This window comes from Lepisosteus oculatus, chromosome 6 (assembly GCF_040954835.1).
Source record: "Lepisosteus oculatus isolate fLepOcu1 chromosome 6, fLepOcu1.hap2, whole genome shotgun sequence".
Classification (NCBI taxonomy): Eukaryota; Metazoa; Chordata; class Actinopteri; order Semionotiformes; family Lepisosteidae; genus Lepisosteus; species Lepisosteus oculatus.
The window spans coordinates 11,856,402-11,881,864 of record NC_090701.1 but is presented as its reverse complement, the minus strand read 5'-3'; the positions used below and the strand labels follow the sequence as shown (position 1 = coordinate 11,881,864).

Sequence of the window (25,463 nt, the reverse complement as noted above, 5' to 3'; positions counted from 1 at the left end):
GAGATGCATTTTCATTTCGACCTCAACAGGACACCCAAATGCACCTCCAAGCTAGTAACAAGCTCACAGAAAGAGTACAGTTCAATTTCACCTGGGCACCAGTTCTTTCAGCAATTCCTGCATTTGGTAAGCTAGGGTCTCTTAAGAAGGCAGACTAGACAAGCCATAGAGAGATGTCTGCTTTGCTTCAAGGCGTGTGAAGCAGTGATTAGGGCTCTCAAGAGTTAAAATCTCAGGTGGGATTCTACTCTTATACCCATGAGCAAGGGACTTCACTCAAAATACTCCAGTAAATGCTCTGCTGTATAAACGAGTCTCCAGGTTGTCATTGCAAATGAAAATTTGCTGTCAATTCACTCAACTGGTTGAAATAAAGGAATCAAAAGGTCTCTGTTGTTTTAGACTTATGTTTGTTGCTACTGAATTCTAATGTACACTGGCTCTCATGAGACAGGATATAATATTTATTTGACCTATTGGTAACAACAATTTACTGTGAAAGCCGAAACCTAGAATAAAAGGTCATACAGGGAAATGAAAAAGAGGAGTTACTTATTTGGACTTGATGCAACTTCAAGGAGATCATATGAATTTCATAAACCGTACATTAAACACGTGGTCAGGTAAAAACCGGGTACAAAAACAGGAGAAAAAAAAACAATGGAAACCTTGCACATGAGAGGACACCGGTCCCCTGAAGTGGGGGTTAATGTGAATGTTCTTGGGCTGCTGCGGAGAATGGGCAGGCGGGGGAGGGCTGGTCAATCTCGGCCCCTCGATCTGGGGGCGAACGGGTGTCCCCTGCGGCGGGGAGGAGCGATGAGCCTGGTGGGGAGGGATGAGAGGCTGAGGGGCTGAGCTCCGCTGTGGACCTGGCTCCTGGAAATGACTCCGCTGGGGCGGGGGCGGCAGCTGCTGCTGCTGCTGGGGAGGCACCCTAGAATGCTGCTGCTACAACAACAACAAAAAAAGAAATAGGGAATGGCTTTGCAAACACTCAAAAAACAGGCAATTAAAAATCACTGTGTTGCAAATCTAGAGGCACGACCGGAAAACTGTGGCGCATGCCCTCATACCCCAGGGGTCTGCTTGGAAAGTTAGCAGGATTACATCAATTAAACTGAACAACAGAAATCTGAAATCAAGTTTCAAAACCTTTCATACCAATATTACAATTATTTAGCAATCCAATACGAACACGAGTAAATACACTGCAAATATAAAGGGTTTTGCGTCATAATACCGAGTAATTTTGTACAAACTAAAGAAAAGATTTCCCACTGAAGGCACAGAGATCCCACAGTTTTTTCTGGGCATTGTTTTTGGACTGTCCCAAAACACGGCACCTTGTTGTTGACTGGAACTGAAGTCTAAAGTTGGTAAAATGAGTTCAAAAGTTATCTTGTCGTGTTCCTGCTCAAACTATGTACGGTTTTGCCAAATGACTTGCTGAAACAGAGATTTGGAACATGATGCATAACAGCCATCCATGAGTCTATGCAAATATGACTCAAGGGACCATAATACAGACAGTTTGCTTTTACATTTTCTGTTTCTGAGAACACGTTAGAGGTGTGAGGATTAAACATGATAACAGTGACCCCATATAGCCTCTTCCATATAGCTTACGGTGATCCTTCCCAAATACTTTCAAAGTGTTTCACAGACTCTCAGACTAGCAAGACGTCAGAAAGCAAAAATATTACTACATTAGGCTCACACCTCCCCCATCACTCAATGACAAATGACTTCTCAACCTTTTCCTTCATTTACAGATCATTGCCTTCCACACTTCCACTGGAACCTGTCACTTTCCCATCTCTACAACCACCCTTTTCCTCACTCTCCTGTTCTTGTTCTTCTCTTTATCCCAACCCCCCGCCTCTTAATCCTGCTGTCTCCCATATCCTCCAACACACCTCAAGAGGTGTGCAAGTCTTAATAAACCTGGTCAATTTTCATAGAACTGTCTGAAGCCTCCTGTTAACACAGTGATTTCTAATATTTCTGGTCCTGGGCTGAACAGGACTTTCTTGTCCACTAAATCTTAGACACTATTTGTCTCTAGCTAAACAAACTACTTGATTGATACCAACTCATGATGGTCACCCCTTCAGATTCTGAGTTTTTAACTGTGCCATGTGCCATTTTAAAAGGTGGATATTTTTTAAAGGTGAGGTAGGGGGGGATAATACTATCAGGAGGCAAATAAAAATACATGTTCAGAAATGGACACAAAATCTAAAAAGTTTATACAATGCTGTTTAAGCCACAGGATCTGAACTTTCTACCAACTGGCACCATAAAAGTCTAAAATTTTAAGTGCATGGGCTCTAAAAACTTAAACATTCCATTAGATTAATCATTGAATAAGGAAAGATTTCAGTACTTGTTTTCCAAGTTACTTAAACATCAAAATTTGCTATACACAATCAGTGGGTTTTCCATCACCAATACACAAACAAAAATCAAGCCCTGCAATACATACTTTTGGAGACTTGATCTAAAAATAGGAAGCTCACATTTTAAGCACATATATATGCATACAATAACAGTAAAAGGCATTCTTCAGTACAACAGACAAATACACTTACTGTATGACTGCAAGGAAAAAAACAGTTCTTAATTTAAGAAGGGCCAGCTTTGGTTTAACCTGGAAATGACTTTTCTCTTCGCTGTCTGTGTGCATTAATATTAGACTCCAGATGAGGCCCATACACAGTGCACAAGAGGGCACATGAAAAGAGCAGTTAATAATGTCCATGACTCATCGACAGCCAGTGTCAGCTTGTCTCAAAGACCGTAAATACTGTTAGGTAAAGAAGACAAGACAAGGAGGGCAACCTACTGCATACTAATTTGTTTTATATAATGCCCTGCCAATTCATTAGAACGGCCAACTAACATCTGCCATCAAGGTGATTCCTTGCCAAACTACTCATTGGTTAAAACAAAAGAACTTAAGGAAAAAGCACAGTATACTTAAACTTCCAAGTGTGCGGTTTGTATTTCGAAAGCAATGTTTCATTACATTTCATTGTTGGTCAACACCAACAACAAAGTGACATACAGATTAGTCTGCACTCAAGTTGAAACTATTTTGGTAAAACACTATCATCCTTACCTGAAAACCCTAAATACGTTAATGAAAATTGGTTCTCCTCCTAACCACATCCCAAAAAAGCAACAAACCCCAGAACATTCCATGTCAAACAAGAAAAAATGTTTTGCACTGTAGTTCACATTACCATTTCTCTAAAACACTCCACACTGGAAAAGGTGATACTCTTTTTCAGCTTCAATCATTCAAAGTAAAATAAAATACTTCTGATTAACTTTATTTGATCTTCAAATGACCTGTTAAAGCCACAAACCTGACTCAGCATTTTGTGGATTTGTCATGAACTTAAAAACTCCCTTTAAAAAATATTTTCTGAAATACAGGTATGGTTTAAGTTATTAAATAAGACTACTTTGTGGTATTATTATATTGAAACCACTTCACAAGATCTTTAAGCCATTTTTTCTGAAGTATTAGACTCAAGAGTACATTAAGTATTTTACTGGGTGCACTTTTCAAATATGCTATTGGACAGTCACTATGAGAGCAATAATCTCTTCTTTTGTTAACAGTATACCTCTGAAATGGCTTTCCCTGTCAGTTTGCAAAAATTCTCTTCAAAAGGCATTGCTTGAGTGCATGAACAGTCTAAACGAACGGATTATATGCTCCAATAGATATTTAATAATAAAAAATGGCACAAGAAACTAAATCCTGGGCAAAGTACAAATTTAATTTCATGTAATGCTTTCTGAATGGACTACTGCCAAGTTATTTAGTATAATCCATATATCAACATGGATAAGAGGGCCAAAGAACTTGTTTAATTGACTTTTTCAAAAGCAAACGAACACTACTGTTCCAAAAGGACATGCCAAAAGAAGGACAAAAGCCAACAGATAAACATACATATTCACAAAGGGTAGCAAACATTCCAATTCTGCAGTCATACCGCAGCTAATATTAAAGGTAAATATCACAAAAGATTACCTTAGCGGTTTCTGCCTTGGTTATTAAATGGCAAAATATTAAATTCTTTCACATTTTAACAAAGGTACATATCTCAAGATACACTGCTGATTTATATAAAGCTTGTAAAGGGCAACATTGCTATTCAAAATGTAACCTTTTTAAATTCCGCTTTAAAAAATAATCTGAAAACATTTCCGGGAGGAACAAACAGACCTCTTTATATTCTCAAAATCATACTTTTCACTTAGACAAATGAACAGAAACTAGACAAAGTATTTTAGCAAATAAACAAGATAAATGCAGGTTTAATGCCTAGAACAACTGTTGCAGACAACTAAGGGGTTTTAAGCATTTTGGGAAAGATACGTTTTCTTAACTAAATTATTTAATACAATGCAAAACACCATGAGTGAAATATACATCCTCTTCTAAACAGATCCCACGATAGTCACTTTTCCAGGGCATAGAATTCTTCAGGCCACCGACAGTAGAGAGGTGTATTTAAAAATGTAAACACGAGTAAGCATGATGACACATTCAGATTATGTGCAATTTTAAGAGAATGACCAATCTGCCTGTTATAGAAAACCTTGTGTCTGTCCCCCCCGCACGTATACAAACCCATGTAGACAAATTTAAATGAAGCTGACATAGAACTGTCATAAACCAGTCCATCACTGCCCTTCCTCACCTGCATGGCCATTGGCATGTGCAGGAGCGGAGGTCTTTGTTCATTCATTCTTCCTTTATCCGGACCATCATTCCTGAAGTCTCCCAGTCCGAAACCGGAAAAGTTCCCTCCTCTCCCTCTTCCTCTCCCTCGCACCCTGCCCCGGCCCCCGAAGCGGCCCATCTTCCGCTGGCGCTCCTTCTCCTCAAACTCTAAGAGGGCTGCTTTCGCTTCTTCTGAAAGCTCTGCAATCAGAACCGGTAGTGACAGGGCCCATTTTAAGATCTTTTTAAGAGCTGTTTCACGAGATGATTGAAAATGGAATGGAGTAAATGCAACCCCTTGGTCTGCCTGTAGGTGGCGTACACGCTGTGCCTGGATTATCTTTTCTCCATCTCTCAACTCAACAAGACTTTGTTCCAAAGGAGAAGATAAAATCATAAAGCTTATCACCCATCAATATTTATATCAAAAGCACAGTTTTTCAGTGACAATGAAATCTTTGAAAAAAAGAATATGTTAGGGAAATAAAACAGCCTTTTATATTCTAACCATGTCATCAAGCACTTCTCCTCACGCACTGTTAATACTGTGAATCAGCAATTATTTTCCCGGCACTAAATGTCGAGATTAATTTTACTATCCTCAGTAACAGAATGGTTTCAGACGACATCTTTAATCAGTAAGTAAGAAGTGCTTTCTTCCAATAGAAATAAGCTGTCACATAAGGTCACCAAAATGTGACAAAATGGAAATTGCATTTGTAACTTTAGCTGAAATGTCAATTGGCTTGTTAAATGTTTTTCTTCAGCTATTTCAAGATTTCACACTTGGGAGATGTTGAACTTGAGTCGCCTTTTTTTTTTAAACTGGATAATTCCTTCTATTCAGAATGAGTTGGAGAGGTTCTTGGGTATACAAAATAACTTAAAGGATATGTAGCTGTTAAATACTTAATGAAGAGCTGTAACAAATGTAAAAAAACACTGAATCACTGTAAGCAAATAATGCTATAACCTATTACCTTAAAAATATTTTTAGAGCTAGTAAAAAAATGTAATACTGACAGAAATGTATAAAGAGAGAATTCTAATTGACAGAGACGTAATCTTAAAATGTAACTGCTTCCTTATGTCATTAATATAAAAATTGTGCTATGAAACATGCGGATAGCCATGTCTAAACCCTACTGTTTTCAGAAGACAAGTCAAGACACTACCCATCATTCAGGTTATAAAATGCATACAAACGTACCTAAGGTTTCTGGAATGTTTCTTCGTTTACTTGCTGCATCGGACAGGCGTATGACGGTGACGTCCTTTCGTTCAGTTTTAAAACGCTGTCGACCTGATTCTTCATCCTCCTCCTCCTCCTCATCGGACTCTTCCCTGAGCTGCTGTTCCTGCTCAGTTTCATTCTCCATCTGAGAGTAATTGTATGTTAAGATTCAAAATAAGTTTGACACATTAAGATAAATACTAAGGACTAAAAGTATCTAACACCTACGAACAGAAACCCACCATATTGGCTAAAGAGAAAAATAATGGCATGAGTACATTCTGACCACTTGCATAAATGATTTCAGAAAGCAAAAGGGCACTAACTGACTTTTGTGGTGAATTAAAAGCACATAAAACATCTTGGATGACTCAAATTTCACCTGGTCACCACGCACCACTCAGAAGAATTCTAGACTGTAACATTACTTTGAAGAAATGTTAAAAGGGAACATGTTTTACCTGTCTGATTTTTATTACCCAGGAGGACAACAAGTTCTCCCACCTCTTTTTAAAGTAATCTTATCCATGAAAGATATGTTTCAATTTTGTATGGTCTTAAATACACGGGAACAAGACTCAACAAAGTCTTCAGTACTTTTTTAAGGTTACATTCACTTAACTCCAAAAAGTTCAAAGCACACCTTAACAAATTTACTGTTTAAACAAGCTAGGGAACTAGTGCAAGAAAACATTAACATTGCTGCTTATATCATCATACATGGTCTTTCAGCAACCAGTTTATGATGTATTTCTTATGAAATTATGAAGATAATTTAAAGACTATTTCCAATAAATTAGTCTATGCCACACGTCTGAAAATGAGAAAAACATCACCGCTGAAGACTATGTGCAGTGTGTTTCTTTACCAGTTATATTTGACTATAACATTTTAGTTGACTTACAACTTCTTCCTAATTCTACAAAGTGAGAGATAACATTTTTCTGGACATAACCAAATCCTATACTCTTCTGCAGCCATACTAAGCTAAAGAAGCCATCTTCTGCCTTGCCTTCTCTCCTGGGTCCTGACACAGACAATGCAGCTCACAGTCACAGACAGGCAAAGACAAAGTAGGTCAGCAAAGCTCTGAATGCTTGACTAGAAAACAAGCCTTGCAGTTCAGGTCATTTCTTATGTGTTCATTAGGCTTGAAAACATTTAGAATTATATAAAAAGCACCAAGTACTCCACTAAGGCTATGGCTGGCATCAGTGTTTATGTGTAGGTTAGGCAGTATAAAACCATAATCAAGACTGAGCAAACAGCTAATATTTTAATCACTAAATTTTCTTTTAATTTCAAACTATATTTTAAATGCTGCATTTAAATGGAGCTCAAAATGCTTCAGAACTAAATTCAATCTGCTTGTTTTACATGAAGATACCCTTAATGGAATTGGTCCACTGAAGATGTTTAAACTAGACACTGTTGAATTTTCGGCAGCAGCAGTTGGGAACAGCTCCAGACTGACCTACACACAACTGTGTGCTATTTAAGAGCATCCACTTACTGATTTGCTCATGCAAAGGGAATTCTTTTTAAAACATCTAAAGTTGGCCATCTATGTCATTCCCATCAATGCTAAGGATAAATCAAACACGGAAAAGGTATTAAATATCTGAATGGCGATAATTTACAGTCTACTACACTTCTCCACCAAATTATATTAAAAACACTCTAATTACAATCACAAATGAATTAGCTTCCTACATTTGCTGCTTATATCAATATCAATACATGAGTCTGATAAAAATGATTTCCAAAGCTGGGAAATATCTTTAAAGAACAGCACTCTGTGATATGATTACCCAATTGCTATTCCCAGCTTTCCTACTTATACCTTTCAAATACAAATTTATACCGGCACTTGGTTCCTCATCACATACCCAGTCATTGTAAAATCTAAAGAAAAAAATGCCCATACAGAAACATGGCTATTTTACATGTTAAGCACTACAATAACTACAAACATTAGTTACAGATAACAGAGATTCGGGAAACTACATGCTTCTTATAGCCATTAAGACTTATTAAAACAAACCCAAATAATTTCAGATTCAAAAGAAACTATCAGGTCAGGCTACACTAAGGGTTACTGTATAAATGGTAATACCTGTATGTCCAAGCAGCTTTGGTGAGAGAAGATCATCGATTTGTAGCGGCTCGCAGTTCTGATTTCTTACCTCTTCTGGATCAACGGCCTGCGTGCTTGGGGTGGCTTGCTCATCCTCAGCTTCGTTCGGCGTCTCCACCTGAACCTGCAGCACAGTTTGCTGACTGTGGTAATCCTGGGAGTACTCATCATCCTTCAGATGCAAACACACACAACACGCAACTGTTTTACAGACTGCACACTGACCTAATCCTTTTCTATCATTTCCCCCCAAAGTTAAATCCTCCTCACGCGTTTCGCACAGGTTTCTGTAATGTCTACAGTTAGGAGTATGAATTTCAGAGAGTAAAATATTACTGATAGCATCCAAAACAAAATCCATTCCGAAAAAAAAAGACTTCTCATAAGGTATTTTGAAGTGCATTTTTATCATACCCTTTCTTCAACAAGCTGTATTGTAGCTTATATATGTTAAATTTGTCACATATTTAAAGTTTAATTATGGAAGCAAAAACAAGGTTTTTCACAAACAGCTTCAAATGCAGTGAAGAAACATGTAAAGGGGCTAAGTGAGCCATAAATTACCATAACAGTAGCAGCCAGCCTCATTATTATTCTTTGCAGTATTTGAAATTCAATGAGATGTAAATATTTGACACGATATACAAAAATACAAGATAAACACTCTAGTTCAGTGATGTTGAAAATATCACCTACCAACTTTGCCGTGCATGTTCCTGATTTTGTATGGGACTCATTGCCAAGAATGTTGTACACAGTGAAATAATACCTTATTGCCACATCAATGGATTAAGGCAATATTATTAGCTGCATGAAAAACTACTTTAATTTCCAAGCTAAGGAACCATGTTCCTCATTACGGTTCCTAAACATTAAATGGAAAAAGAAATGTACTCCAACAGTAAACTTCAAACTTTAATTTAATTTATAAAAAGATCAAGTTTTTAAATTGCAAGGTTAGTTTAGAGAGTGTCAGGATAGAGCAAGGTGCTATCCAGAGTAATTAACTTGCTAATACTGCATTATTAAAGACAAATACTCATTAACACCACCGCAGTAGATGGACAGTTCCCCCCTAGGAAAATGACTTAATCCCTTAAACTGTTCCAGATATTACCTCCAAATACCAGCAAACAGAAATGTTAAGCCTGAGCAGTTCAGTGCCCTTGTAAACAGAGATATAACACACAACAGATACTTTTCAAAATTACTTTTAAGTAGTGTTGTGTATTGCTGGTGAAAAGGTCAAATGCTTATCTTTAAATAGCAAAGAGAGCCATACATCTTTGTCAAAAAGGAGTCTTGGCATTATTTCTTTGTAAATAATGATAAATGGACCATGCCAGATATCCCTTCAACATCTATGGGTTAATCTCTTTATTCAGCTTGTTATGAGGTTATAAAAAATGGAAAAGAGCATCAATCATTTCAACCATATTTAAACCTTATAGGTGTCTTTAAAGAGGTCAATAATCTTTTCACCTATGCCGCACTTTATCAGATCTTGTCTAAAGCCCAGATAAAAGCTTTGCATTAACCACCTCTGACAATTGGCAGCATATCTCCACCACACAAAGCAGCTTTTTTCCACAAGGATACAGCCCTCAAGGTCACAATTCCACACCGGCTCAGAGCCGACAGAAGAGTATTACCTACCGCCAAACAAGCTGTCAACACAAACTTTGTCAGAGAGCAGATAAATAAACTGGCAGAGAGTGATAATAGATCTAATTTCCCCCCCTCCCATGGGACGGAAATAGATTTCAAATCAGCCCTAAACCAAGGGAGGAAAGCAATGTTATCTTTTGAGATACAATAGAGAGGACTTACTTGAAATTCATCATCTAGTGGGTCATTGATTTCAATGTCTAACACTTCACCGTTGTAAATTTCTTCCTCAGCCTGCTCTCCTGTGTATTCTATTTGGTCCTCTGCCAGCTCAGCATCAGTGGCTTCATACTGTTCTGCATACTCTTCTTGTGAATAACCCTCCACCCCCTCTCCACCTTCGTAGTCCTCAGCTTCCAAATTTTCGTTGCCGTCTGTGTAGTCTGCATCTTCCAAGGACTGCTCGTTAAGGTCGAACGAAGAAACCAGAGTAGCTGTAGTGTTGAGGCTTACGGTCATTCCTTGGGCACTGCATGATATGAAGAGTACACTTTTAGTTTTGTCCCTTTCTTTTCAATTTCCTATGTTACAATGTTAAAGGAATGCAGGTCACGTTTTGCACAGATAACTGGTATCTTATTCGGCACATTAAGATTACAACCATACAGAAATGTGCAGAACATTGCACTGCACACAGAAGGAACGAGGCAAAATACTCAAATATACAAGGACTGTAAATTGAAATTGCTGCTCAAATACTTTGATAAATTTTAAGCAGAGCTAATCAAACTTGAGAGGAGGAAGTTACGATAACCTCAGAGGTTTCCAGTCCCATACGTGTTTTTCATAATTTACATAATCATAATAATTTTTCATAAGAGTATCTGCTTGGACAGTTCAAAACAATTTTCACTCTTCCACAGAGAACAGTACACCAGCTAAAACTTTTTATATCTGCACAAAACACTCTTTTGGTGGTTACAGATGAAAGCTGCTTCTGATTTTCTCCATCACAAATACACTGAGGGTGTACCCCATACTGATCTACGCACCTGTAAGGAATCTAACTTAAAGTGGTTTTGAGTATATGTGGCGTAAAGTGAGCATAAAATATAACTAGATATGTTTCACAATATGCCGTTTTAGACCATACCACCTCACTCCCAGTACTAGCTGAAAATGACTACTATACCTAATATTTTGATCTTCTTCATCACTCTGTAGCAAGTCATCATTCAGCTCTTCATCTGACATATCAGAAGGATTCTAAAACAAATCAAAACCAGAAAGATAATTGAGTTGCCAGAAAATACTTGAAACATCAACCAAAACAGGATACAGATTTATTTTGCATTTATTTGCATATGTGAATCTAACAGGAAAGAGAAGAAAGTTATTTTTTCTGATATGGAAGATTTCCACCAGATCTCAGGACTGACACCAAAAGAATAAAAAATGGACTATATATTTATGAATGCCTACTTATTAATGTCAGCCTTGAATGGTTCACTAATGCCCCACAACAATTAATGTATGGCATTTGGATGGAAACTGTTCCTACTTGATACACAGAGTGCTGAAACTCATAATATGCGGTAATGTAAAAGGGCTACTACATACTTATTCTATGAACACTATAGCAAAAGTAATTTGTCTCCAAATAAATCAACATTTTAATTTAATCAGTATAGTATGCTAGATATTTTGATATGCATATTTCAGACACCGTCAGTGACAGGTAAAAACTATGAGCATGAGAAAGCGAGCCTTACCTTTTTGGCCGTAAGCCAATCATCATCAAGTAAGTCGTATTCCAAATCACTGTGGGTTGGGAGAGAAAGGACATTATAACGGAAGCTGTAAACAGGTACTGAACTGATTAGATTAGAACTAGGTATTTCATTGTGAATTTGTATTCGATTTCAACATTTTACTTTAACAGTAAGACTATTTTCTACATTAACAACCAGGTTTGAAAAGAAGCATAGTAGTGAGAACCTGTATTTTATCTCATCCTCTTAAGGAAAATAATGGGTTTATGTTACTGTTTAGTGTTTATGTAAATAAAGTCTAAGTTCTAAAACCTATATAAAATCCGGTAGATGTTATTTCAGAACAGGTGCACATTGTACAAAATGCATGCAAGTTATTAAAACTAACAAGGAAATTGGCTCAAGTACTCTCAGAATGCTGATCTTTAATTGTTTTTATACTGAACATGGTCACAAATCTGATACAGATGGTAACAAAAATACATTAACATCTACCCAGTACTTAAGTTCAGTGGCAGACGATTCAGTTGCAAAAAAAAATGAAAATGAAAAGGCTAATGTAGCAAATTGGAAATTTACGCATCTTAAAGGGGTTCAAGTTTATTTGTTGGTATATACTTCAGTTAATGCAGAATGTCAGTCACAGAGGCACCTGCAAACTACAAACATGACATCCACCTATGTCTTTCACAGAATGTCCTATAGATTGAGGTATGGAATCCAGAAGTGAGCCTTCCCTGCCCAGTCATTAAATAAGGCTTGGGTTCAAAACACTGACAGCTAAATAATACTGCACACGCCTGCCAGTACTGCTAGACAGCGTGTTATCTAGTGTAAAGTACTGTTTAATTTTCTACCCCAGAAGCTCCAGAGATGTTTTTGCATTTTAATTACTTGCAGGGTACAGTTGGCAGTCAGATAGGAAGACACCGGTGTGACACACCAATCGGGGAGCTCACATCAGAATTTTGCTACAGACTGGGTGACAGTTGCTGGCAACACAACACATTTCACCCTGGTTTTCATATTCCATCTTGACACATCATGAAAATACAAATTTTCAAGGTTTTTCCTGACTTTTGCATTGCAGTGTGGCTTACTTGTGATAAAACTGGATGCCTAGTCATACTCCTATTCCATTATCAAACGCCATGTGTTCGCCAACACGTTTCAAACAATAAAAGTTAACTGGCATTGCTAATACAGCACTGTATTAACCTCTGGCTCAACCTGTAAACTGAGCACAGGCCGAACTCAAGAATCATGGGCTTGTGTCTGGGTTATGTCACTAGCCGACTTTGACCAGGATTGCTCAAGTGGTGGCTCAGCGACCCAGCCACCTCTTTGCGCCTTCTGTTAATACTTCTATTAAACTCCACAGAGCCCCACGAATTAAAAAAACTGTCCCCGTGACAGATATATCTCAAAGATCACAAAATTCTATTGCTGACATTTAACTAAACAAATATTTTTCTGTGAACGCTGAAATCTACAGATCACTTTCAGTTTACGACAGCCAGTCAGTCATATTCTATCTTTTCTTGTTTCACCAATTTTTTTTGCAGCAGTCCCAAAAGTACTTAGAACATGTACAGATGGTCACCACACTAATTTGTGTTGAATCAAAAGCAGATTTTTAATACTATTACTTTAAGTGATCACTGACAGCTGATTTTGCTTTTATGCTCTGACGCAACACGGCATGAACTACAGAACAGTGCCCTTCCGGAGAACAGTTTGCTCAACATTTTGTATCTTTAACATTACTGAGCACTTTTTCAAGAAATTCAAAAATCTCACTTAAAATGTTCTCATCATAATTTTAATTCCCTTTTTATTAATAATCAAGTATTAAAGAGAGCAAACAGAGTGGAGATCCCTACACAACTGAACTGAACTACAGCTTTGGGAAGACGGTGCAGTCAGTCATGAGCAATATTACAGCCCTTTGGTGAATACATAACATCACTTTATTGGCCCTATACAATTTCTTGCATTAGGAATTCGTCTTTTCGCAGACCCCAGCTTGCTCTCCATGAGACACAGGCACACAGACGGGGAGAGAGAATCTTGGGGTCAGAGCGCAGGGTCAGCCATTGTACAGCGCCCCTGGAGCAGTTGGGGTTAAGGGCCTTGCTCAGGGGCCCAACGGAGTAGGATTCCTCTGCCAGCTGCGGGATTTGAACCGGCAACCTTCCAGTCACAGGCGCAGATCCTTAGCCACAGAGCCACCGCTCCGCTCCGAATACGGACAGCACAGGGACAAGGTAGCACTTCTATCGCAGCTAGAGGCATTACAGACTAAACTGCAGCCACAGTCCTCGCAGATACAGATGTCTCAGCAGAATTCCCAACCAGTGTAGTGACCGTACAACCAGTTTACTCCGTCTCAAGACGGGGTAAGCGATCACGATTACCGAACCCGAGACTAGATTGCAGTATCTGTTGCCCTGTTGCCAGTCCGATGTAAGCACAATAACTTTCACCATCAACCAGCGTCCTCCCACAAGGTGTGTCACTAAAGAGGCACATTGCAGACAGAGCCCGAGCAGGATCAGAAAGTGGCCAACCATGTTTTAATTTACTATGGGGCAAAAAAAAAAGATGTACAATAAAGAAATAATTAGAATATGGCAGGTGCTCTTTGGTGAGCCTGGGGCTTTATTACAACGGTTACCTCAGTCCTCCTTTAGTTTGCTACGCTGAATGTTTAGACTGTACATTTCGGCGTTTCGGTCGGCTTCTCCTGAAGGTGTCCGTTTCTCAAAAGCACTGCAAAGGCACCCTCACGTTTTCTCCATCAGTGCTCATGTAGCACAGCCAGAGGCTACCTAATTAACACGCACAGTCATCTGCTCAACCAAGTTACTGTCTTATTCAGCCAAACCAGTAAATAAAAAGTTGGGGGGAAAAAACGGCAGCATGATGTTCTTCTTTTCGGCCCTGAGACGCAGAGACAATACCAACTGAATGTCATGGATTGTACAACACACCTTAATACCTGTAGTTTGCAACAAATGGCTGCTGTGAAACCCAGGAGAGACAGGAATCCAGATCTCCAGGACACCAGCACTGCTCTGCCAAGACAGCTGGTTTGTCTAGAACACCTAATGATAAATGCTTATGCCGAATTCTAATCAAAAGCTGAATGCAAAGCCTTTTATTTCACGTGTCTATAAAGATTTGGACATAATTCGTTCATCTATTAGGTTAACAATAATGCAAAAATGTCAGTATAAAATACGTATATCCCAATAATGCACTTTTTTCCTAGTCTGATCGCATTGTTAATATGTATGTTCACACAGTTTCGCTCCTTTTGTTATTTTGATTCATCATCCCATTAATCAATGAATGATGACTGAATTGTGCAACACACTTCCATAGCAAACAAATTTAAAATGGATATGTACAGAAACCAATGTACTATGTACACAATGTACAGAAACGAAGCAGCTGTACACAGCAGCTCATGATTCAGTTGCTGAGAGCATCATCCCCTGTTGAAGTCAAACCAAGCAAGCAGGCAGGTCATGCTAGGATCACAAAACCAATTTTAGAACATGAACCCAACCACAGAGTATCGTCCACTGGGCCGTAATTCTCTTCACAGCTATCTGTAAAGAGGAAAACAGTACTAATGTAAGTATCCCCAAGGATGCCAAAGCACTTCATACACAGGAGGGGAACAACCTCATCTACCACTGAAGTACAGCAGCTGCTTAGTTGACATGTGGCAGCATATTATGGTGCCAGCATATGAGAGAGGATCAAAGAAAGAAGACTCCTGCAAGTAGTCTCATAGCTGTCATGTTCACAACCTGTTGAAAACCTCCCCTGGAACAAGCGAATGTACTAGGAAAGCAAGTACTAGTTAATCATTGTTATAAATGGCTAGTTTTATCCACACAAATATAAAGTTGTTAAAAGCAACAGGGCTAGTTTCATAACTCATTAAGTAATTCTGAACAATGAAACAACAAAATAAAAAATAAAAATTGCAAAAGGAGCACTAAAAAACAAATAACTCACTAAGAAAAGATTGTGATTTTGACAGACACAGAGTGGACTATAGCATTTAGGATTATAATTAGAAGTGATAAAAGGGTTCAGTTGGGACAGCCCAAATACTGTAATTTAACACTATACCATTTGTTAATAAACCGAAGGATGCTTAGCTTGACTGGTATTTTAATTTATTTTCCTCAGGCCAGCTCAAATTTAATTCTCATATGGTACCACCTAGCTTGTTCATTGACTATTATTTCATCTGCCTAGGGGTTTCGCCTTCACAGAGATTTTTAAGGACAAAATATTAAAGATCTTAGCTTGGACAGCATACTCAAATTATACTGCATAGTTAGACTTACTTAGATTCCTAATTTTATTTACTTTTTTTTTAATCTAAAGCAAATTCACTGTCAAAGCTCCAAAACTAAAGAAAAGAATTCTACAGCCGACGCCAGTCACTACTTTCAGAGTTGATGCTTTACTTTCAGAGTTCAATGCTGACCTTCACATAAGCAAAGATATTTTCATTTTAGGTTGACTACTTTAAAATTTACTTTGTACTGTTCTCATGGTTACATAGTTAAAAGCCGAAATCTTGGTGACTCTTTTAGAGTAATAAAACTATCACTGAGTATCAATACTCTGGGTATATAGTGAATACTTAGTGAACTACCACTGGCTTTATCACAGACAGATCTAACCTCTCCATCTGGCCCACGGCTGCACCACAGGGGTGTGCTGCAGTCTGGCAGATCCTCATGGAATCTATCATTCTTTGGGGTCACAGCTGCTGCAGTGGGCAGGGCCTCAGACTGACAGATTAAAGTCACCACTTTCCCTTTAAATGTTTCTCAAAAGCTTGTTCCCACATTTCCGCTTCAAGTGTTTGCTCTCGACTGCTATAATTTAAAACAAACTTTTTACTGTGATCGTATCCAGGATTGGCACCAGAGACAAACCATCTTTTTGATGGCCTGAACTAAGTTCCCTGCCTGCTATTCGGCAGATTGACATTGTATGTGACTGAGAAAATTGAATTTTCACAGCAATTTGAATTGTATAATTTAAGATATAATTTACGGTCTTTTTAAATGCAGGAGAATTTTAACATTTTCCACCGTTTGGAAAAATCACTAAGCAGAATATATGCGTAATAAGAGTAATATGCGTAATAAAAAGCCACTGATTCGGACTTCTAGGTCTGGAACCAAGGAACTAACCATGGTTAGAGTCCCTAAGACTATTTGTGTCAAGTTATAGAGTCCTGGAAACGAGATGGAAAACTAAGTTACTTTTAATGGCAAGGGGTTTCAACAAAATGCATATGTAGGCAGCACCTTTGTTACATTCAGGACCTTTCTGTCATTCAAGGATTTATTTTAGTAGCTCAAACTACAAAAAGGCAGATGAGAAGGTTTTTTTGTGATAATTTTATTTAAAGATATTAAGTTGGATTTTGTATACCTAATAAATATGTAAAGGATCTCACTCTGATTTAATTGTAAGCACTGCTTTGCATTTCAGAAGGGAAGACACCTAAATTATTTTTCACATTCACAGACACTGAAAGTAATTTGATTTGAAGTACAAACCTACAGGTGCTCCTGACTCAAGTCCAATATTAAAGAATGGCTGAAGTCGAGATATGAGAAGATAGCAGAAATGTAAAAATACTGTCTTTATACTGGGTGTTGTTGACCATATGCTCCTTACACAGATAAAAGCCAGGATCCAGCTGTTTCCTTGCTTTTCTCAAGTGGCATTTTTAAATTAAAAATTGAAAGTGGAAATGCCTCGATTGTTAATGGCACACTTAAACTTACTAATCCTATTTAATACAGGGCACACCTGACATGCATAAGTCTCCTCTACTCCCTTGCATTTGTATTAAGTCTAACAAGTGAAAAAATTGGTGGCCTGCAGCTTGTGAAGGTATGACCTAGAGCAGTGTTTCCAAACCTTTGTGCTATCAGAAATGAATATGTGATGGTGAGCTTTGGATGGTGAGCACAGATAAGAAATAGTCATTTCCAGGGCAGCAGGAACCAGTAAAACTGATACCATGGTCGGTACCACTGTTTTTTTTAGTTTCGAGACCCAGTCTTTAACATCTGTCCAACCTCTTCATTGCCACTAATCATTTACGGTTAACCCTTTCTATTAACCTATTTACCTGTCCAGCAGACTGCAACTACTTTGGAAATGAGTGAGTGAATAAATCTGAGATTTTATAATCCCTTTTTATTAGGGAAACACTTAAGCAGTGCATGCAATTCAAGAAACTGATCAATGCATGTATTTTTTCCTCCTTAACATTATCAGCAACAAATGGAAGACTGAACTTGTATATTATGAATCTGACACTTCAATAATTTTCTTGGACATCAGCAGATGCCTTGTGAATGGAACCTAAGAACACACTGGTGGTTTCTGTCTGTAACCTGTCGCCACAAGTCTGTGAAAGTCCAGAATGTGAACATCTGCTGCAGATCCTCCTACATGGCACCTAAAACTCAAGAATCAAAGAAAAGGTTGAAGGGTCAGCCATGAAAATGGTTGTCAGGGCCTGCTTGATCTGTCTGACTTCTCTCTCAATGTTAAATTCAAATAGTTCAATCTGACAAATGTACAGATCCTCTAACAGTTTAAATGAGGAAAAAGGGGGACAAGGTCTCGTCCTAACTTTTGTAATACGAGAATACATAAGTTTCCTAAATATGCAACACCCAAGCCATGAACCAGAAAACAAAAAACTAACATACACTGCTCTTATCTGTAAGCAACGTTCTGTACACAGTCCAAATACGCAGTGAAATACAAAATCACTGTCACAATCAAACATAAGGAAAAAACATAAATGAGTTCCAGAAAACAGGCTCAATTAGCAATGAAGTGGCTGTAATAGCTCACTGGCTCTATTGACAATGTGGTTCTGCCCATTTTATTAACGCATCAGGCTGTGTGGAACCATTTAACAGAGAGGAATCTCAAGCAAGAGGTATACTCTATTACTGCAGTGTTAGGCTCAGACACCTCCTTGGGTAAAATATGGATGGAGTTACCCAACGTGGAGCACTTTCTTGACCTTCCACACGCAGTATAAAAACATCCTCCCTCTTTATTATTCACTCATACCATATGAGAGGATAAACAGAGTAAAACAATTACTTCAGAATCAACACAAGCTAAGAAACTGGACAAAAAACACTCCACAGCAATTAAGTTAAACTAACATCAGTAATCCCTCAACTATAATTTAAACTCTATATCTGAAGCAGTGGCAAAGGTTAATCCCGATTGCCTGAAGTAAAATTAATGTGCCAGTCATAATAATGCACACGTTCCCATGATGGCTATTTTGAACAAGGAATCTGCAGACATACCTGTCCAAGTCATCATCTCCAGTTCTTCTTCTTCTTGACCTCTCGGCGCCTGGCTTGTCAAACTGATCAAACTCGTCATCTGGAAACATAAAAACAGCAATGACATTAAGATGTTGTGCTGCACACCACCGTGATGTGGAAAACCTAAGGACAATACACAAGTCAGGTACATTACAGTTGTCCTACTGAAAAGGTCTTAGCTCAAAGTAAATAAGACAATCACTTTAGACTTTTCAAAGTACATAGGTACTGAGAATTAGGTAACACAAAAAACAGTACAACATGAAATACGTAATAAAACTTGTTCATATGCGGTTCATATAGTTTTTTTCTGATACAAAAAGACTTTTCAAGGAAGTCTGTGGACCATTTTACCAGGACTCAACTCAGAGTATATGATTTAATCTCTAATGTGCAGTAAACTACCACTGTGACCGGAGGATCCAGAATTCCACCTGTATCTGAGGCATTTGTTAACAAGCTATTTCACAAAGTTCCAGGATTCGTGCATGTTTAAACTTTGTACTTTCAGGTTGTTTAATTTTTTCCAAAGTTTTTTTTTATACCAAGATAAACAAAGAGCATGGTTAATAGCTGAATAACACACTGGTTTCATTATGAATAACATGAGTCTGCTCCGCTTGTGGAATTAAATCCCAAACACATAATGTAGCATGTGGCCTGGTGTACCGCTTTACACTTAAAAAAAAGCTTAATGTTAAGGTTTCCCCATGAACGTACAAGGTTGTATTTTTAAATGTTTTCTTCAGTGCAGATAACCCTGCTGAAGTATTTTCTCCCCTTTCGTTACTCCTTGTGGTTTACCAGGTTTGTTACATATCAATGCAGAGTATGTCAAAATACTGTTCCTCTTCATTTTATACAACTTCAAATGCGTCACAAACCTTAAAATTCTGCTACTGTAAAACCGAAATTAAAGCCTGATTAGCATTCATAATAGTATGACTAGTATAGTATAAGAAGAACAGAACTAACAAAAAAAAATCACATAACTCTTCAAAATGGTATCCTTTAAAGGTAGCAGGTTCTCTTCTATAATGGCATTGTGACCTGTTGAATGGTTCCATGACCATGGTAGTTAGCAGTGCTTCCTCCAAGCTCAAAGATGGAGTCCCAAGTACAATTCCAGCCTTCCATTCCAGAGGGCACTTTCTGTTATCCCTCATGTCCCACATAGCCAAGATCTACAGACCTTACTTCATTGGCCAACCTGATGACTCATGCCTTTGTGTCTCATTACCACAGCCTAGTATGACGAGGGCAAACCATTCACAAAAGGAAAACTGCCACATAACCACATCAAAGAATGTAGACTGCCTAAGACATGGAGATAACTGTGGCCATCGTGACAATTCCACCACCCGCATGCTAACATTCTCCCACGTCTAGTGTATCTTTCACAGACCAGAGCTTGAAGATGACAATACTTCACTCATCGGACAACTGCAACATTGCTGAACTAAAAGGACAAAAACCCAATTGTTCAAAGGTGTGGACAGCACATCACTCATGACTCCATAACTGCCTTGACTGAAAACATCTAGTGGTTAAACAATCCAATACACAGACGTTTTGGAGCACACAGTAGTGATCTGCTGCTGCTGTTGTCCTACAGCTTGAGAATCCAAAATCACATGGGATGAAGCTCAGGGGTCAATCTCTCTCAAAGTTGAATAGTGTTAATTCCGTCAGTATTCCAATGAATATCAAATCTTTTGTAGAATCGTCCACCGTGGACTTTTTTCAATGAACCTTTGATCAGACTGAATGATTGTAGAACTACAAGGTCACATTCTTAGAAACAATTTTACATTTCAATCAGCAGTTCATTTCTATTGCTAGAATTACAATACGCTTTAATGTAGCCTTGTAATTACTACATTATATTAGCATTTCCCTTACAACAGCTTTCTGAAATTTATGCTCATCATTAATCTCTTTGCTGATCACATCAAGCGTGACAGAAATGCAGAATTTTGCTGCACTCCTCTACAGCTCCTGCACATTTCAGCGTGTCAATACCCAATTACAACAGAAAATAAAAGTTGCTGGGGGTGGGCAAGGCAAAGTTGAATGTTTCCAATGATCATTTTGACTGAAAGTTATGCAATAACTGATTGGTTTACAGGGCTGACTATGTCCCACAGATTCTGATGACCTACACATTCTGAGATGTATTCTGAGCCTTTTTTATTATTTCACAATTGGTTCACCCGAAATGTCAGTTGGTTTTGTAACATTCTTCCAGACTAGACTAACCCAATGACCATCTATGAGAATACTTAAAAATTAAAGTTTCTTAAATATTTCCAGACAATAAGATGTTAAGACAAAAAAGGAATTAAAGAGTAAAGAAATAAAGGAATAAAGGAATTTTAATTGAATAATAAAAATTAAAGTTCCAAGCATGATGACTTACTGTGATTGCAAGGATATTTCTTTTTATTAGCTTTTAAAGAATTAGATTGTCTTCTTCCATCTTGAGAACTGCTGTACCACCTAAACTGCAGACCTTCAAAAACAACTTTGTCATTTATAATTGATTAGAAATTAGAACTAATACATTTATAATTTGCTTATTTGGGGGAATCTGAAAATGATCATAAATTCTTAGGCTTCAGAAATCCCAGGGCCATGTACATTCTGATAACACTCTCAAAACAGCTCAGAACAAGAACACTTTTTATTTAGTAATCATATAACTACAGTGGCAAAATAAGGGCCACTACTTTAGTCTTCAAGAAGCTAGATACAATGGTTAACACCTGGATAGGGTATATGTCTGAAGTTCACAAAAAGAAAAAAACAATAGTGTTTAGTTGTGCTGGGTGTGAAATTGATCAAAGGAATCCTCTGGTTTACCTTGGTTTATTTAAGTTCTGTGTAAATGATGAAGTGTTAATCAACAGTTCAGAAACACAGCATAAAACAGGCAGATAGAGACTAAAGAGAGAGAAAACGGAAACGGACAAAGACGGAATATGATACTTAACATCATGTAACATTCTTTTACTGTATAAGAAAAAAAATACATACACTAATTTTCCTGATTATTATGTAACCGTGACCTGTCCATGACCATGACTTTTATGTACAGGTATTATGAACAACCATGCCCACATTACAGCCCCATACATGACAGAGGAGCAGGAGATCTCTTGCTTTTCTCACATCCCTTCAACTGGCAAGCAAGGACTCCGTACAGAAGTCCATTTCACATAGTGATGTAGTGATCACTTACACCATCTGCAGAAAAATTTACCCCAAAAACAGAGCGAGCCAGTTGCTGTAAAACGTCATGCAAGACATGCTGGAACTTCACATTCTTAATGCCGCAGTCGCTGTAAGATCAGCTCAGAGGTCTGCTCTATGTGCTCAAGTGTCAATCGTTCACAGCTTCGACATCTCAGCAACAGGATTTCCTAGACGTATTTGTGTCTGCTGCTTTGAGGAGAATACCAGAGCTGCGTACACCGATCAAGCATCAATATCATTCCCTCAGCACTTGCTGTTAAAGGATATTATAGCACTGTTATATAGTGTTACAAATACTCTTCTGAATACCGAAAGGAGCTTTAGCAATCTGCACATCCTGGGCCTGTGCATATGAAAATATAGGAAGGATCACAAAAACATGAGGAGTCATTTGCCCTGTAAAGCACATTTGACTGCTAGACGCTAACTGAACCAAGGATCTATTATTGGCGATACGAAACCATCGTGCAAAGTCCAGATTCAAGACATCCAATGTCAAATGGAACAAGTAAAGGTTTATTCCATGTTGAAAAGAGAAGAAAAAACATTTTGGCTGTGGAGCCTTCTTCAGATGAGTATGCACTCAATTGTAAGAACAGTAAGACAGAACTACAATGTGGGCTATAGAGATGGGAAAAACAGCCTAATGGACATGAAAGTATGTTAGGACAAAGCTTGTCTTTAAACAGTACACATAGAATTTAATTACAGCATGCAGTTACAACAAAAGAACAAGCCCTTAACAGAAACCATGCTTTCCCAATGACAGAACAACAGGCAGATCCACCACTCTAGTGGTCTCAAGAGTGATGCTGATTAACCTTGTTAACCCTATAAAACTGGCAAGAAAAGTATATGTAGTATACCTTCCTTGATTCTTGTACTGCAAACACTTATTTATAGTAGTTGCTGGCATCAACACAAACAGAAATCAACCAAGCCCACAATATTTAGATAAACTATCCTTTCTACAACACAGCTTGCTCAAAGTTTATGCTGACATTTTAAATTTACAAAATCAAAGTTTATGTATGTTGCCAGAGTCTTCATAGAACTCATGAAGAAGCTTATTGTTATGTTTCTTTCATTAGCATCTGGTAAATTAGCAGCCAGTCTGGTGATTTTTACAGTGCTGATTTACTGTCCCAGTCAACACACATGTTTTGGCACAATCCTAGAACTTCATGCAGAAGAGCCATTTTAAACGTTTAAGCAAAATGAATATTCAACTTATTGTTTTCTGACATTTAATACTGGTCTGGCATCAGTCAGAATGTGTTTACACATTTCATGTACAGATATCAAAGGAAAACCAAACACTATTCAATTATTAATTTACAGAGATTTACATATTGATTTGCATTTGATGTCTGGATTCTTTGACTTGAAGACGAAAAAATCTTTTCATATTTTTTCCTCTCACACAAGTATTTGTTTGTTTTACAGCATGGAACCAGAGACTCGTGCCAGAAGATACACATCATAACACATTACTGCACTACTGGCAATAAGTGATGGCTTTACCCAAGGTGACATTTAAGAATGAGTGCTACACTTAAAAATATATTGTGATGTTTTTAGCTATTACATATTTATACAATACTGTACCATGTTGCTCACGTTTATTGTGTGCATGGTACAGAGAATGAACTTGTTCCATGGAGTTAATCAGCAGTTTGTGAGGATACAATATGTCTGAATATTCCTAAGGAAATGTGGATTCATTAGGTCTCTTTCAGTACTCTAACAAGCTGGAGTTGTATTATGAAGAGGGAAGTACTGAAAGGGACACCTACGTATCAGAGCAAAACCATAACAAAGGAAAGACTGGCATTTTAGGCAGACTAAGGCTTAGTTTCCAAGTCTTGACATCAAGCTACAAAGTCATGCAGATGCTGCAATTAAGATTTTACCAGGAGGTACTAGAATAACAACATAGTAGTTCAGGTGGGTAGCTGCGTCAGCATGCATAGGCTGCAAAGGAACAAGTAAGAGGTTTATTCCATGCTGAAAAGAGAAGAAAGAAAACACGTTTCAGCTGTGAAGCCTTCTTCTTCAAACCCGAAACGTTGTGTTTTCTTTCTTCTCTTTTCAGCATGGAATAAACCTTTCACTTTTTCCTAGAAAAACAAATAGTTCCTTGCAAAGACAAAACAAACTCAACTTTACATGGGGCCTTGTCAGGTACAAATTCACACCGCAAAGGCACCTCAGAAAGAAGAAGAAAAACATGGATGCACAATTTAATATGATAAACTGAACAGAAGAAAAGGCTTGTATAAACCAATTCTAAGAGGAATTTAAAGTGCTGACGTGCAAGGTCTAATATGAGCTGGGAGTTCATTCCATACCGCCTGCGAGCAACACAACAGACGCCATGGGTCTCCCGGGGTTTGTAAGAAACATTTGACAAAAACCTACACGCATGCAAAAAAAGCAGACAAGGACGCTTAGAAAAAAAACGTGCTTTTGCTCTATTGCCACCACAGTTACTGCAGTAACTTACCGCCTCAAACCAGTGGTAATCGCTTTTCTTTGTATCAGAATATATTACAATAAACTACAATCTTTAAAACACTTAAACAGTCAGTAAAGAGTCACTGAGTGATACCAGGAGATTATAAAGTTAAACGTAACGCACGCAACACAAATACTGTTTTTCAACACAACATGACGTTACTGTATTCACCATTACGATACCTTTTTTTTCTTAAATCCGATTTCAACGCTCCTCTGCACAAATAATATTGCTCTAATATGCGCAACAACAGGCCTAAACGCCGGAATGCAGAATAACTTTCTAAAATTAATTTATCGTTCACTGCAATGGGAATCTCAAACGCTATATACATATATAACCTTGAAGGATTTTCTTATATTTTCAGGATACCTTCACAAGACCTCACTTTAGGCAACAGATCCTCGATTTAGAGAAAACATCTTTAACTGCATAAATGTGCACATCAAATGAAAGATAAGGCGCTCTTAAACGGTAAATTAGAGAGAATTAGCGGCAAGACGTTGCCTGCTTACTGTGGGTTAGGCCCAAAACCTACAGGAAAATACATCTCCTCACAATATTGCACACAATAAACTAACTTTTTATTGCTTATTACCGCACTGGATAATCGACTCACCTCGGGCGTTCGCAGCCATTGTACAGAAATATTTCTTAAAAGTGGGAAAACATGAATGTAGTTTTCAAACACACTGATATGCTCAGAAAAACAATTCTACCGAAAGGCTTTTGTGTATGTTTTTCTCCAGCAGTTTCTGCAGATAATCTCAACATGGC

General features: G+C 38.0%; 1 protein-coding gene across 5 annotated transcripts in view; it reads right to left on the bottom strand.

Moving 5' to 3' along the window:
* Positions 1-25,463, bottom strand: part of rbm33a (RNA binding motif protein 33a) — a 61,219-nt gene extending 35,756 nt beyond the window's left edge. For 4 of the 5 annotated variants that reach the window (XM_069190982.1, XM_069190986.1, XM_069190984.1 and 1 more), the window contains exons 1-9: positions 25,306-25,463; positions 18,893-18,971; positions 11,499-11,547; positions 10,919-10,992; positions 9,949-10,255; positions 8,168-8,290; positions 5,958-6,126; positions 4,725-4,948; positions 669-951 (exon numbers count right to left, since the gene is read on the bottom strand). In XM_069190982.1, coding sequence (XP_069047083.1) covers positions 669-951; positions 4,725-4,948; positions 5,958-6,126; positions 8,168-8,290; positions 9,949-10,255; positions 10,919-10,992; positions 11,499-11,547; positions 18,893-18,971; positions 25,306-25,324 — 1,327 coding nt within the window. In that variant the 5' untranslated portion in view covers positions 25,325-25,463. The remainder of the gene's footprint in view (positions 1-668; positions 952-4,724; positions 4,949-5,957; positions 6,127-8,167; positions 8,291-9,948; positions 10,256-10,918; positions 10,993-11,498; positions 11,548-18,892; positions 18,972-25,305) is intronic. The other variant, XM_069190983.1, reaches the window with a different exon arrangement.